The 13,632-nt window shown below is 44.7% G+C and overlaps 1 protein-coding gene across 5 annotated transcripts in view; it reads left to right on the top strand.

Moving 5' to 3' along the window:
- MYO19 (myosin XIX) overlaps positions 1 to 13,632 on the top strand; it is a 48,815-nt gene that overhangs the window by 20,764 nt on the left and 14,419 nt on the right. For all 5 annotated transcript variants that reach the window (XM_075904748.1, XM_075904745.1, XM_075904746.1 and 2 more), the window contains 9 exons: positions 1,293 to 1,425; positions 1,750 to 1,819; positions 2,260 to 2,362; positions 2,622 to 2,718; positions 4,350 to 4,426; positions 6,656 to 6,746; positions 9,112 to 9,283; positions 11,664 to 11,737; positions 11,838 to 11,959. In XM_075904748.1, the coding sequence (XP_075760863.1) occupies positions 1,293 to 1,425; positions 1,750 to 1,819; positions 2,260 to 2,362; positions 2,622 to 2,718; positions 4,350 to 4,426; positions 6,656 to 6,746; positions 9,112 to 9,283; positions 11,664 to 11,737; positions 11,838 to 11,959 (939 nt within the window). The remainder of the gene's footprint in view (positions 1 to 1,292; positions 1,426 to 1,749; positions 1,820 to 2,259; positions 2,363 to 2,621; positions 2,719 to 4,349; positions 4,427 to 6,655; positions 6,747 to 9,111; positions 9,284 to 11,663; positions 11,738 to 11,837; positions 11,960 to 13,632) is intronic.

The following is a 13,632-nucleotide window of genomic DNA, read 5'->3' as shown; positions in this document are numbered from 1 at the left end:
AGCATAGGATTTGGATGATGGGGTGGGGGGGGGGTGTCTCCTCTTTTTAATCAGAGTAAACTTAAACAACAAAGTCTGATAGCACAACAGACTGTTGGGGGCAGTTCTGGTGTGGCCTAGGGGATAGGCTGTTTGCCTGGGGTGGGGTGGGGTGGGGTGGGGTGGGGAGGGTGGTGGGTTCAAGTTCTGCCTCTCCCTGCCCCCTGGAGGGACAGGATGGGATAGGACAGCAAACACCCAGACCATTCCGGTGGAAGGCAGAATAAGGAACACCCCGTGCTACCAGACTATCTGTTGTTCTTAACGTTTATCCTGTACAGACTAACTTGGCTACCCACCAAAGCTTTTTCATCAGGTCACTGTTCGGCCGTTGCTCGCATGTTCTGAGATGTAACTGTGGTCCAAAGCATTTCAGCTAGCTCTTGAATTTGAAGAAAAAGGAGAGAAACACAAATGCAATTGGTACAAAATACAGCAGACAGTCGTAAGCCATTAGAACTGGGGCTGGGGGAGAAGAATGCTGTCTGGTTGGATTCAAATGGGCCATACTCGGTACAGATATTGTTCAGAGAGTAGTTTTAATCCTTGATAAAGTTCCAGTTGAGTAAAATCCCTGCTGAAATCAAGGTAAAGATAGCTAAGTATGGCCCCTTTATTGGGACTAGATATGAGAGAGCGTAAGCCCCTGATGTCAAAACTAGGAATGTTAAAATGTATTTAAGTAATCTTGAAAATTACAGGGTGGGCAGATGACTCCTGCCTACCATCCCATGCTGCTGCCTCCATATAAGATATGGCGGAAGTGGGGAGTGCATGTGGGAGCCAGTGCGCACAGGGAACTTTTACGCCAGCTCCCCACGCATACCAGCTCCCGCCTGTCCCCTCCCCCATGCTGCTGCCTCTGATACAGAGGTAGCAGCAGTGCAAAGGGAGCCTGCATGTAGCATGTACGTTAACCGATGAGCCCACATTGATCCTGATTCTGAGCAGTCAATCCCTGCTCAGAAAAACTCTGTATGAATGATCGCTGTCTGAACAAAATAGCTGTCAATTCTGGCTATATTTCTGCATAGATGGATCTTGGTTTTTCTTACAGGACCATAGTCCAGCAAGGCACGTATAAGCGTGTGCCATAAACTTAACAAAAATCACTTTCCTCAACACGATCACTAGCTGCATAATGTTTTCCTATAGCCAAAGCACTGGTTTTAGAGTTGTGTCTGGTTATGGACTTGTGTCTAATCAATAATGCAAGAGCAGACAAAGGCCTACTGTCAAGATTCTCTTTTTAGACTTGGACATCCCGATGTCTTATGAAATTTTATGCAACTGTTGCTGCTTCATCTGCCTCTCCTAAAAGCAATGAAACAGTGGAGAGGATAGAGAAGAGAGTGCTGGACTCCAACCCTGTTATGGAAGCTTTTGGTAAAGACCTTTTAAATGTTAATATTAAGGGGAAACAGAACCATGACTATAGTAAAGGGTTTTTTTGGTTTTAATTTTGTACAAACCTAAACCACCCCCCATCATGTCTCTTATAAAATCACCCCTGAAACACTGAAGCAGCATGCAAATCATCACATATATATGTGTGTCCATAGTAGAAGAGTAAAATGGTTTGGTTTTTGTTGTTGTTGTGGGGTTCTTTTTGGGAGGGTAAGGGAGGGGTTTGGTTGATTTTCCCCCCTGCCTCCAATTATTGGAAAATAATTGATACTTTGTGTGTCCTCTCTCCTGGTAATTTCACAGGAAATGCATGTACTCTGCGGAATAACAACAGCAGCCGTTTTGGAAAATATATCCAACTCCAGTTAAACAGGTATTCTTTATTACATAAGATGCTCAAGGTGTGTGGTGGTTTTTTGTTGTGGGGTGGTGGTGGTTTTGTGTTGTACCTTCACAACTTTCTCTTCTTGCAAACACATGTCTGGAATCTTCCACGGAACAAGGAGTGGAGTGTTCTTTGTAATGTACCTTGGTATATTAGGATGAATTAGCATTTCTTGGATTTATCTAGCACGTTGTCAACACGTAAAGGACACCTATCTTGCAAAGATCACTTTTCAATCCTGAAGACAGCACCAATGGACTACGCTGCAGCTTCCTGGCTAATCAGTTTTTAAAAGCTTATAGCATTTAGACCAGAAGCTTAAGCCAGTATTAAAAGATTAGAGGTACTTTGCATTCTATGTGACAATTGGATGTCCATAGGACTTCTATTTTTATGGGTATTTACTGAAATATTTATTATTTCTCTAGATCACAGCATCTGACTAGTGCTTCCATTCAAACATTTCTATTGGAAAAGACCAGAGTTGCTTATCAGGCCCCACATGAAAGGAACTTTCATATTTTTTATCAGGTTTGTGCTAGATTAATTTAGCCGGGTATTTTTAAAGTACATTGCTGATAGAATCATTAGATCTGCAGACGGTCTACTTGCAATTTCCCATTATTTAGAATAATGCAGGTTTTTTTTAAACTCGTGGTTTAATTCAGTTTTCTGGATCTTATGTAAAGATCTTATTAAGTTTTGTTTCCAGCTTGTTCATCATCATTGTGCCCTTAACGTTGTTCATACGACATTAGGGTTCAGAAGTCTCTTCTGTTTTTGTTTCAAGATCACAAAAGGTGCCACAAAGGATGAAAGGCTGGAATGGAACCTGCCTGAGGGTGCCAATTTCTTCTGGCTGCCAAATTCTGAAAGAACACTGGAAGGTAAGATTTAAAGTTGACAACTCAGACTATTATGAAAGCTTAAACTGTTGTATGTAAACTGTTAACAGCCAGTGGGAGTATGATCTCAAGGAAGAAAAATCACTTGAGAGAGACTTATGGCTCTGGTACATTGGATTTATGTTCCATTTTTGCAAAGCCACTTGTGAGATTTTGCCTCTGTTCAGATTTCACTTTGCACTGTTAAAATTTATACTTAGTATAATATAGCAAGTCCTGATCTAGGGTCTCTGCATCTCTGAGGCAAAATTTACAACCCTTATGTGATCTCTGGCTGCTTCAACTTGCCTACCAAAACTCTGGGGCCCACAAAGGTTCAATATTTTACTCAATATTAAGTCATTCGGTGACAATAGTATAATTAATAGTATAGTATTACTGTAGTATAACTTCTGCTCCTTTGGGTTGACAAATCAGATGTTACATAAGAACGGCCATACTGGGTTCATATCTGCTGACAGTGGCCAATACCAGATGCCCCAGGGGGAGGGAACACAACAGGTGATCCTCACATGATCCCTCTCCTCACGTGATCCCTCTCCTATCACCCATTTACAGACAAACAGCGGCTAGGGACACCATTTCTACCCGTCCTGGCTAATAACTATTGATGGACCTAAACTCCATGAATCTGTCTAGCTCTTGAACCCTGTTAAAGTCCTAATCTCCACAGCCTCCTCTGGCAAGAAGTTCCACAGGTTGACTGCGCTGAGTGAAGAAAAACTTCCTTTTGTATGTTTTGAACCTGCTGCCTATTAATTTCATTTGGTGATTCCTAGTTCTTATATTGTGGGACTAAGTAAATAACTTTACTTTTTCCACACCAGTCATGGATTTTATAGATCTCTATCATATCCCTCCTTAGTCTCCTGTTTTTTAAGCTGAAAGTCCCAGTCTCTCTAATCTCTCTTCATATGGAACCCGTTCCAAACTCTTAATAATTTTTGTTGCCCTTTTCTGAACCTTTTCCAATGCCAATACGTCTTTTTTGAGATGAGATGACCACACTTGTACGCAGTATTCAAGATGTGGGCATACCGTGGCTTTATACAGGGGCAGTAAGTCTCCGTCTAGACTGCAAGCCTCTTTCGAAAAAGAGCGTCTAGACTACAACCAGTACTTTCGAAAAAGCAAGCCACTTTTTCGAAAGAGCACCCAGGCAGTCTGGATGCTCTCTTTCGAAAAAGAACAGTTTGCGTTACATAGCGCCTTTTTTCAAAAGAGCACTTTTGAAAAAAGGAGTTATTCCTCGTAAAAAGAGGTTTTTCACGGTCGAAAACACTGCCGCATTCTTTCGATTTACTTTCGAAAGAACGCAGCAGCAGTCTAGACGCAGGGGAAGTTTTTTAGAAAAAAGGCCATTTTTTTCGAAAAAACCCTGTAGTCTAGACACACCCTTAGATATTCTCTATCTTATTCTATTTGCTTTTTTTGACTGCACACTGAGTAAATGTTCTTGTGCTTGCATCTGGTACTTTCAATGGGGTGCCCAGGCACCTTTAAAAATGACAACTGTACTGTCTACATTTCCCTTTGGAAGGGGTGAGTAGGGTGTTTGGTGGCTTGTGTGTGTATTTTGCTTTGTTTTCAATAACATCTGTTTGGCTTTCTAGAGGATTGCTTTGAGGTGACCAGAGAGGCAATGTTTCATCTGGGCATTGACAGCTCCACACAGAACAATATTTTTAAGGTCAGATAAAAAACCTGGCACTATCTGTAAACCCATCTTTGTAACAAATGCTCTTACGCTGAGGGAGTTCTTTGCCACTGCACATGCGCGGAATTTATGACCCCCACTGTATTCTTTACTTCCCATCAGAAAAATGACTTGCTGGTAGGGAAACCACAGGAATGGTTATGTGACCCTTCCCAGCAGCATGTTTTGGGTGCCCATGGCAGCCAACAGAGAGGTGGATCACTGTGGCGCACAGGACAGAAGTGGAGAAGACCCAGCTGATGGCTTCTACCCTGCGTTTGGCTCAGCTGCTTGTCCCAGCGGGGCAGGGATGACAAGACTTTTTTGTCCCCTGTACAGCATCTGGGGCTGGATCAGAATCACACACAACTTTCCTCCCCAGATGCAGGACACTTTGGAAACTGTCCTCTTCCACCCCCAGCCCTTTCTGCACTTATAGCTCCTCGGCTGCCAGGGGAGGGGTCCCTTTATAGGGATGCTCCCCCAACTGCCCAACCCCCATAAATCCAGACCGCCTCATACCCAGAGCATCCTTCTAGGCCTCACAATCCCCCAATGAGTCCCACTCCTGCAGCTGGACCACCCCCATAAGCTCCAACCAGATACACCTGAATTCCCCCCCACTGAGCCCTCCGCACTTGGCATCTTGTCTTGCTGAGCCTGCCTGCCCACACCTGGTGCACTTGGCATGGAGGGGCGAGGCCCTTGGGTAATGCTGGGGCAGACCTAGTCCTTGCGCTGCGTCGCCTCTCACCACTGAATCTATATCCCAGGGCAGGAAGGACTGCACAGTGATCTCCCACTTCCGTGCAGCCGCCCCTCTCCGCTATTATGCGGGGGCCATTGCATTTATTTGACAAAATTTAGCAGAATTTTTAATTTTCAGGCACCAAATTCCCTGCAGAGTATTCACCGGACTTTGTACCTGCTTGGTGTGTGATCAGTGTAGAGAAAGATCTTAATGCAACTGCAAAGCACGGGCGCATTAGCATCAAATCCTGCCATCCTTGTCGTCCCGAGCAACTCTCCTGATTTCTTGGGCAAAGTTGCCATTAGTAAGGCTTGCAGCATTTACCTTGTTGGCAGCAAATCCTCTTCCCGAGTACGAGTCCCGGGTCAGGAATCCTTCTCTGCCTCTCCAAAGGTGTGGAACCTGCCTGGCTGTCGTTGCACTAACTCGCACGACTTCTGCATTTCTGGCTGGGGAAGACGGCTGTCCTCGGGCGCCGCCCAAGATCCTTCTGAGGCATCTGTTCAACTGCCCTTCATTTCTGCAGTTGTGTTGATTGTTCCATAGCGGTCAATGGAATTTTGGAAACAGCTGTTAAACCAGCAGTAGTTCTTTAGAATAGCACCTGCCGTTAGGGTTTACTGTCCCACGCAGGAGGGGGCAAAACGCAGCCCCGCAGGACCTTTGGGCAGATTCCCTGGCTTCTGCGCCCCCGCATGCTGCTCAGCGCAGCCAGCTGCTGGGGCCGGCGCGTGCGTGTCTGCGTGGCAAGCCCTTTGGAAGGAGGGAGCCTCTTGTGTCCTGACCCCGCCTCCCAGCCAATTGGAGTTGCAGGGGCAGTGCTTGCGGGCGCACGCAGCACCTGGACGCTCACTGCCTGCCTCCCATCAAGGGGCATTGAGGGGTGGGTGGGGCTGTGGCAGTAAGTGAGCCTGCCCAAAGGTAAGGGCCTCCTGGCTAGAGCCTGCAGCTGGCACCCCAACCTTCTGTCTCAGGTCATAGCTCCCTCCTGTACCCAACCCTTTGTATTCCTCCGCCACCCCCTCCTGCATCCAAACTCCCTCTCAGACCTGCACCCCTACTCTGGGCTCCCTTCTGCACCCAGCCTCCATCCCAGACCCTGCACCTCCTCCATTAATATCCTAGACAAGTGCAGCCTATGACCACATAACAAATTCTTGGGAGTAGCCCCTCCCCATCAAAAATGATTGCCCACCCCGATGTAACGTGTTAAAAATAACTTCTAAGCGCTCAATTCTGCGCTCGTTGACGCAAACAGTAGGATTTTCATTTACCTCACGGGTGCAGGTTCAGGAACTAAATTAGTGGTTTTAAAAATATAGGCAGCTCCTTTCAAATGATTTTTGGGCTTGCATGTTTATGTGAATGTGTCAGCTGCTGGCTCGTTTGACTGGGGTACTTGGAACCCAGATGCCTTTAACAATGATAGAGGAATCTGGACTCCAGACTTCAAGTGCCTGTTTACATTGCAGATCTTAGCAGGACTTCTGCACCTTGGTAACATTCAGTTCTCTGACTCAGTGGACGAATCCCAGCCTTGTGAACCAGAAGATAATGCCAAAGGTGAGGCCCCAAGCATACATAGCTTTAGTGTTGTATTTTCCTGTTGCATAACTACGACATGTTGCACCTCTGTAAACCAGAACTCTGTGGTCTGGCAACATCTGTGGACTGGAACGATTATGGATATTCCAAGATCAGAGAGTCCTGGTGCGATACAGGGGTGTGTGGCGGGGGCGGAGGACATGGGAAGCCCGGCACATGGCTGGCAGCAGGGAGGGCCAGAAAATGACGTCCCCTAGTCTGGCAAAATCCCTCATCCGGAATCAGTCAGGTCCTGAGAGTGCAGGACTTGGGGGGTCCAACATGTATTGAAAGAGAGTGGCACCAGAACGACCCACTGATGTCAGAAGTACCTGTCCCGTGGTGTCCAACACGCTAGCCACGTGTGGCTGTTTGGCCGGTTGAGTGTGGCTAGTTTGCTATAGCAGTAGCCACTATAGTGGCTAGTGCTTCAGAACGGGTTGGACCCCACGGTCCTATACTGCGCTCTTGCTTTCGCAGAGACCAAAGTGGGGAGAGGAATGACCAGAACTGTCACCCAATGGTACCCTCTCTCCATTATTCCTTTGATGTGTGTTTATAAAACATCAGAGTGCTGCACAACCCCTTGTGTCATCCTCCCACCTCGGGAGAGAGCCCCGTCTATCAGAGCCGGGGAACTGAGTCATTCGCACCAAGGCACAAAGTGAGTTGTTGGCATAATCGTGATCCTTGTTTCTAGTCATACTTGCACTACGTGGCCCTCGGAGACCAAGGGATATAGATCGGAGGGTTCGAGGAATTTGTCTGTGCTTAAATATTCTAGTTGTAATTCCATGTTGAGACTCCAGTCTGAGCAAGTCTCTCAAATTGCAGCCTGTTATGTATTCTAGATGTTTTACAAGGGAGAATGTGAATTGAACTTCTTTTCTATCTGTAGACGATCTCTATGATCTAATTTTTTTTTAATTACTCCAGTTTTCCCATGGAACTAACAGTAGCCTAATCAGCAAGGCTTCCGATTTCTGTTTCTCACATTCTAGCAAATTCCAGTGGCTCTAATTTAGGCCCAATAATTTCTAGTATACTTCAGCTGCTTTTTTGAGATGGCAAGATCTTAAGTAGTTTAAATTTTCTGTTTTACATTACACTAGGAAATCTTGATGCTCTACTATGACCTGGGCTATGTCTAGACTACGTAGAAGTTTTGAAAGAGGATATGCGAATTTACATATCTTCTTCCAATCTCTCTTTCGAAAATGAAAGTAGTCTGGACATGGGTGGGAGAGGGGATTCGGAAAAAGGAGGTTTACACGTTTTTTTCTAAAAAGAGTTTTTTCCTGAAAAAAATCACGTCCAGACTACTTTCACTTTCAAAAGATCCTCTTTCGAAAGTGAGATTGGAAGAAAAAAACCCATTGTATAGATGTACCCAGAGTTAAATTCTCTGACTACGCCACATACAATTCCTATTTTACTAGCTGTAATTGGTTTGTATACTAGTCTGTGTGTTTAGAGAGCTCTGTGGGCAGTGCCTGCTGGGGCTTGTTTGAGATGAGAAATATACAGACATGGGCATATGTTAAAAGATGTGGCATCATTTCAGGTGACCAGTTTTAGACTGCGAGGATATGCCTACACTGCATTTTACGTCCAGGTTTCAAACTCAGGCTCAAGCCTAGCCCCCCTCTCCAGCTACATACAAATCATGCTAACCCAGGGCTCAAATTCAGGGTCCAGGGCTTCCTGGGGTTCAAGCCCTCTTATTTTTGCAGTGTAGATGCAGCACTGCTGGATTCATGCTCTCAGAGTCCACCAAAAGTACCCCACAATCCCACGGGCCAGCTTCCTTTGCCCTCTGCACAGTCACGTTTTCCCACACTGCACTGTGAACAAAAGGCGAGAGCAGCCATATTTGGCTGGAAAGTCTGGAATATGAGTACCTGGGCTCTGGGCCCACATTGTGCCGTGTAGATGCCAGTGCTCCAGGTTGGGACTCACAGTCCAACAATTCCTAACCTGAGCTTAAAAATGAATGTAGATGCTCTAGCCCTAAGTTAAACCCAGGATCTGCTTACTCAAGCTCTTCTACCTCTGGGTTTTCATTGCAGCATAGCCATAGGCCTAGAAGTATGTGTTTGGATGTGAGCGGGTGTGTGTTTAAAAAGGCACTGTTGAGCACTTGTAAATTGGGGTATGATTTTCAAAATTAGAGGCCAAAAGTCTTCCAAAACTCTGTCTTAAAAGTAAAAGAGCATATCCTATGACATCAGAAGCCGCCGTATGGGCAATCCGAAAGCCTCTTTTTTTATATTACATTTCTGGAGCTGCTTGGATTTGGAGACCGAGGTTATATTCATTTGATACTTTGACTGTTTTGAACAAGGCTTTGTGGAGACCACTGCGAACTTGCTGAAAGTCTCCGTGGAGGAGCTGCTGGAAACCCTAAGAATTCGAACGATAACGGCTGGAAAACAGCAACATGTTTTCAAGAAGCCATGCTCCAGAAGAGAATGTGAAACAAGAAGGGACTGCCTGGCCAAAGTTCTCTATGCGAAGTAAGTTCCATCAGCAGTGTTGCCAGTGTAGCCACCATCCAAGGGACAGTGAACGTGTCCAAGTGACTGTTACAACGGGACCAATGGAGTTTTATCCCCGGCTAGTCGGGCTACAGATGAATAAGTAGAAATGACTGTCTAGCATGGCTACATGCACTTGTCCTTGCAAAGCTTGCCATATAGGGTCTGTTCAAGGACATTTCTAATCCGTTCAGTTTTATCTGCTACATGTTTGAACATTTGAGGCTGTTTTTCAACATGTTCAGAGCTTCATGAATAGGTAAACATTTTTTTTAAAAGTACATAGGGGCAGGTGAGCCGGGCGGTCGCCCGGGGTTGCCATTTTCAAGGGGCGACAGAGCTGTGACCACATTTCAGCCCAACCTCACGAATCCTCCCCCCAGGTTTCCCTGGTTACTCCCCGACATTTCTTTTTTTCTCTTGACAAATTTCCCCCGGTCTTTTTTTTGTTTTTGTTTGTTTGTTTGTTTTTTCTTGACAAATTTTTGGGCGGTATTTATTTATTTATTTATTTTAAACCATCTGGCGACCCTACGGGCAAGCAGGGCAGTCACCCAGGGCCGCCAATTAGTTAGGACCTGCCCTGACAGGAAGCCAGTACGTTCCCAGCTCTTGTTTCATGGCACTGACGTCTTCAGTGTCATCTGTGAAGCTGCTTTAGACAGCGGAAAATAATAGCTCTTCCCCTCTCCTGCAAAAACAGCAGTTGCTTACATGGAGGTTGTGCCATTACAAATGGGGAGACGTGGTCTCTACAATCACCAACAGGTTTAAATGCATTTAAAATGTGGCTTACGCTGTGAAGAAGCTGAGGAATCCTTGAGCCACTGCTCCTCACTGCAGATATTTGTATATATTGGATGTTTTGAAAGCAGGAATGAAACAGACTCACATTAGATCTGTGTCTATAGACATACATACGTAATCTCCAAGGTAAAATAACTTGACTACATGGGTTAGTGCTGTGAAAAATGTTTCTTCTTATCCATTTCCCTGGCAGCTCTGTGTGTTTCTGTCTTCTGAAAACAGAGGAAAAATGTGTATGTATATTCTGCCTCTCCCTCCCCCTCCTCCTTCTGGAGACCCTGAGCTTACATTCTGCATAGATAAAGGGCTTAACACATCCCTCATTATATGGCAAGGGCCTTGGACTGGAAGCCTGGGGGCGGGGTGGTGAATGGTCTTATATTTGTGCAGCTCCTAGCATAATGGGGCCACGTTGCTGGCGCTACTGCAGTCAGAGAAAAAACATGGTATAGGCGATTTGAAAATAAATAGCATCCTGAAGAAATTCTGCATCAAGTTCTGCCTTTATACTCTGACTTCTCTTTGATTTGAGTGAGACAATATGTGATGTAGACTAAGGCCCTGTGTCCTTAACTGAATCAGGCCCTGAAGGGTTTAGGTCCACATTTGTTTAGATGCCATTTTCAAGAGGCCCTGAGGCTCTTAAGTTAATTAGTCATTGCAGTGCTGAGCAGAAGCAATGGTAAAAATGCATGTACTAAACTCCCTCTAGTCTCATGGGCTGTGTCTACATTGGCACCCCTTTCCGGAAAAGGGATGCTAATGAGACACTTCAGAATTGCAAATCCGCGGGGGATTTAAATATCCCCCGCGGCATTTGCATTTACATGGCTGCCGCTTTTTTCCGGCTCGGGGTTTTTGCCGGAGAAAAGCGCCAGTCTAGACGCGATTCTCCGGAAAATAAGCCCTTTTCTGGAAGATCCCTTATTTCAACTATTTGCAATTCCGAAGCGTCTCATTAGCATCCCTTTTCCGGAAAGGGATGCCAATGTAGACACAGCCATGGAGTTTAGTGGGAGTAAAGGGAACAGACCAGTATTCACCCAAGCACTCAGCTTAGAGGGAACACCCAGGAGAGATTCCAATGCCACCCAGCTGATTAGCAGAGCACCCACAGCTCTGCTAATCATTTCTACTGGTGGTTCATATTCTATGCTTCGGTGCACATAGAAACGTTTATTCTGCACATGGGTGGAAAAGTTTAGCGGGAGCATTAGAACAAGCCCGATAGAACAAGGTCTTGGCCTTCTGTTCACGTTACTGTTCTTCAAACTCATTAGATAGAATTAAACGAATTAGTGCCAGGGATGTATGGGCTCTTCATTTGTTTCAGCAGTTCTTTTAACTGTATTCAAACATTCGTGGCATTCTTTGAACTCCATAAAATTTTAATTTAACTGCCAAGGTAATGTGTGAAACTGTATAAAACACAGGATATTGGCAGTCCTAATAGAAGACAGGAAAAAAAAATCAGTGGAAAACATAAATCAACTAAACACTTACCTTGAAAATATAAATCTTCCCAGCTAAGCAGGGTTGTGTTTGTTTCCAGATTATTTGACTGGCTGGTTTCAGTGATAAATGGAAGTATCTGTGCGGATTCTCCTGTGTGGACCAACTTTATAGGTATGGTTTCTAGTCCCTTGTAATTCAAGAGTAGAAATCAATCTGCTGTAAGACCCAAGCACACTAGATCTGATAGAAATATTTCCCCATATTTCTCCAGGTTTGTTGGACGTTTATGGTTTTGAATCTTTTCCTGAAAACAACTTGGAACAGCTCTGTATTAACTATGCCAATGAGAAACTACAGCAGCACTTTGTAGCACACTATCTGAAGGCACAACAGGTATGGCCCTTCCAGATGTCTAACATGTGGCCATATTATTCATTCCTACATTGCTACACTGTTAAATTCCTAATCCCGAGACTGTTCTGGTTTTATTTAACCAAAAACTCTGTGTCTTTATGACCTGATTATGCAGCTTTTACTCTGTCGCAGAAATAATTGAGATGGTACAGGTAGGTGAGGATAACTTACCAGATAAAGATCATAGGATCAGATCCTTGCAGGGAAGGAAACAGCTACAGAGGAAATAAAATATGTATCCATGTAGCTATTTACAAACTGTCCTGTTTAGAACTCAAAGAGGCATGCTGGTGCTGCTGAATTCACTGGGCATTTCTTCCGGGGGGGATGAGTCTGAACAACCATTTCCTCAGAAATTGCAACTGCAGCAAATCTTTTGTTTCAGGAACAAAGGAGTTAAATGCATGACTCGATTTCACAGGTCTTGGGGCTAGAATACAGCCCTGGGCTGAGAGCTCATGTAAAGCCCTGCATGGATACAAAATTGGTATCCGCATCCTAATCCACAAAAATGAGCCTCAGATATCTGCAGATATCTGCAGATTTGCAGGGTTCTAGATATAGAATTTGTGTCTGCATCAGTATTCGCAGAAATGAGCCATGGATATCCACAACATGTGGCAGAACATTTCGTGCCCGCATTGGCCTTATCAGCCATCTGCGGACACACCATGGACAGCCCACAAATAGTTAGATGTCAAGGTCCTCTTCGAACACGATGGACGAAGATCATCATCATCATCTGTGGATATAAAGGAGATACCCGTGGATTTGCAGGGCTATACCTATAAGAAGGGCTTAAATGATGCCTAGTGTTTTGTGTGGGCCAACTGGCTGGTAGTAATACCTCACAAACAAATTGCCACTCCCATATCTTTAAATACCAACAGCACAGATCCTGTCTGCCCTTGTTCTGATTAGTGGGAAACAGCCCTGGTAAAGGACAAGTACTATTTCTCACTCTGCATTTCAGCCACTAGAAAAGGAAGGGCTTGAATTAATATAGAACCATACTCTCATTAGAATAATGCTCTGCACTTTGCTAAACTATGGTTGCAGCCATTGGGTAGATCACAGCTAAGAAACAAACCAATTGCTCATTGGATCTTGCTGCGTCTGAATTTAAATTTCAGACCTCTACACCTTCACATCGTAACTTTACATTTGCACAGTCTGTACGATAGGTAGCGCAATGGCGCCCCAAGCAGGAGTGTGGCTGCTACTGGAACATACTTGTGGAGTTGCGTTTTAACCCATTATTACTCGTGTCCCCATTATACTTTTTGCCCTTGCAACCAAGCTGAAGGATATAAGGCTATCTAGCATTTGTGGCAGTGAGGAAATAAGAAAATGATACACGATAGACAACATAATAGTGCAAAACTGGCCCGAGTGTAAGTTATGCAGAAATTCACTGTCTTGTGTGATTGTGAGCTTCACTGATTTTTTTCTTAAACTACTCTCCCTGGGTGACTCTTTACAGCATGCCAAGACACTCAGGTTTAAATCAATACAGATGGAAGCCAGATTTTGCACATGTGCTCAAATGACTTTTCTTCTTCAAACTGAAACAAAAACATAATCTCCATTTACCAACCTGTTTTTATGCCAGCTACAAGTGGCTGCTTGCCTTTCTTGGTAGGGCTGCATAT

This window comes from Pelodiscus sinensis, chromosome 21 (assembly GCF_049634645.1).
Source record: "Pelodiscus sinensis isolate JC-2024 chromosome 21, ASM4963464v1, whole genome shotgun sequence".
Lineage (NCBI taxonomy): Eukaryota > Metazoa > Chordata > Testudines > Trionychidae > Pelodiscus > Pelodiscus sinensis.
The sequence above is the reverse complement of the archived record's forward strand: the minus strand, read 5'-3'. Positions and strand labels throughout refer to the sequence as shown.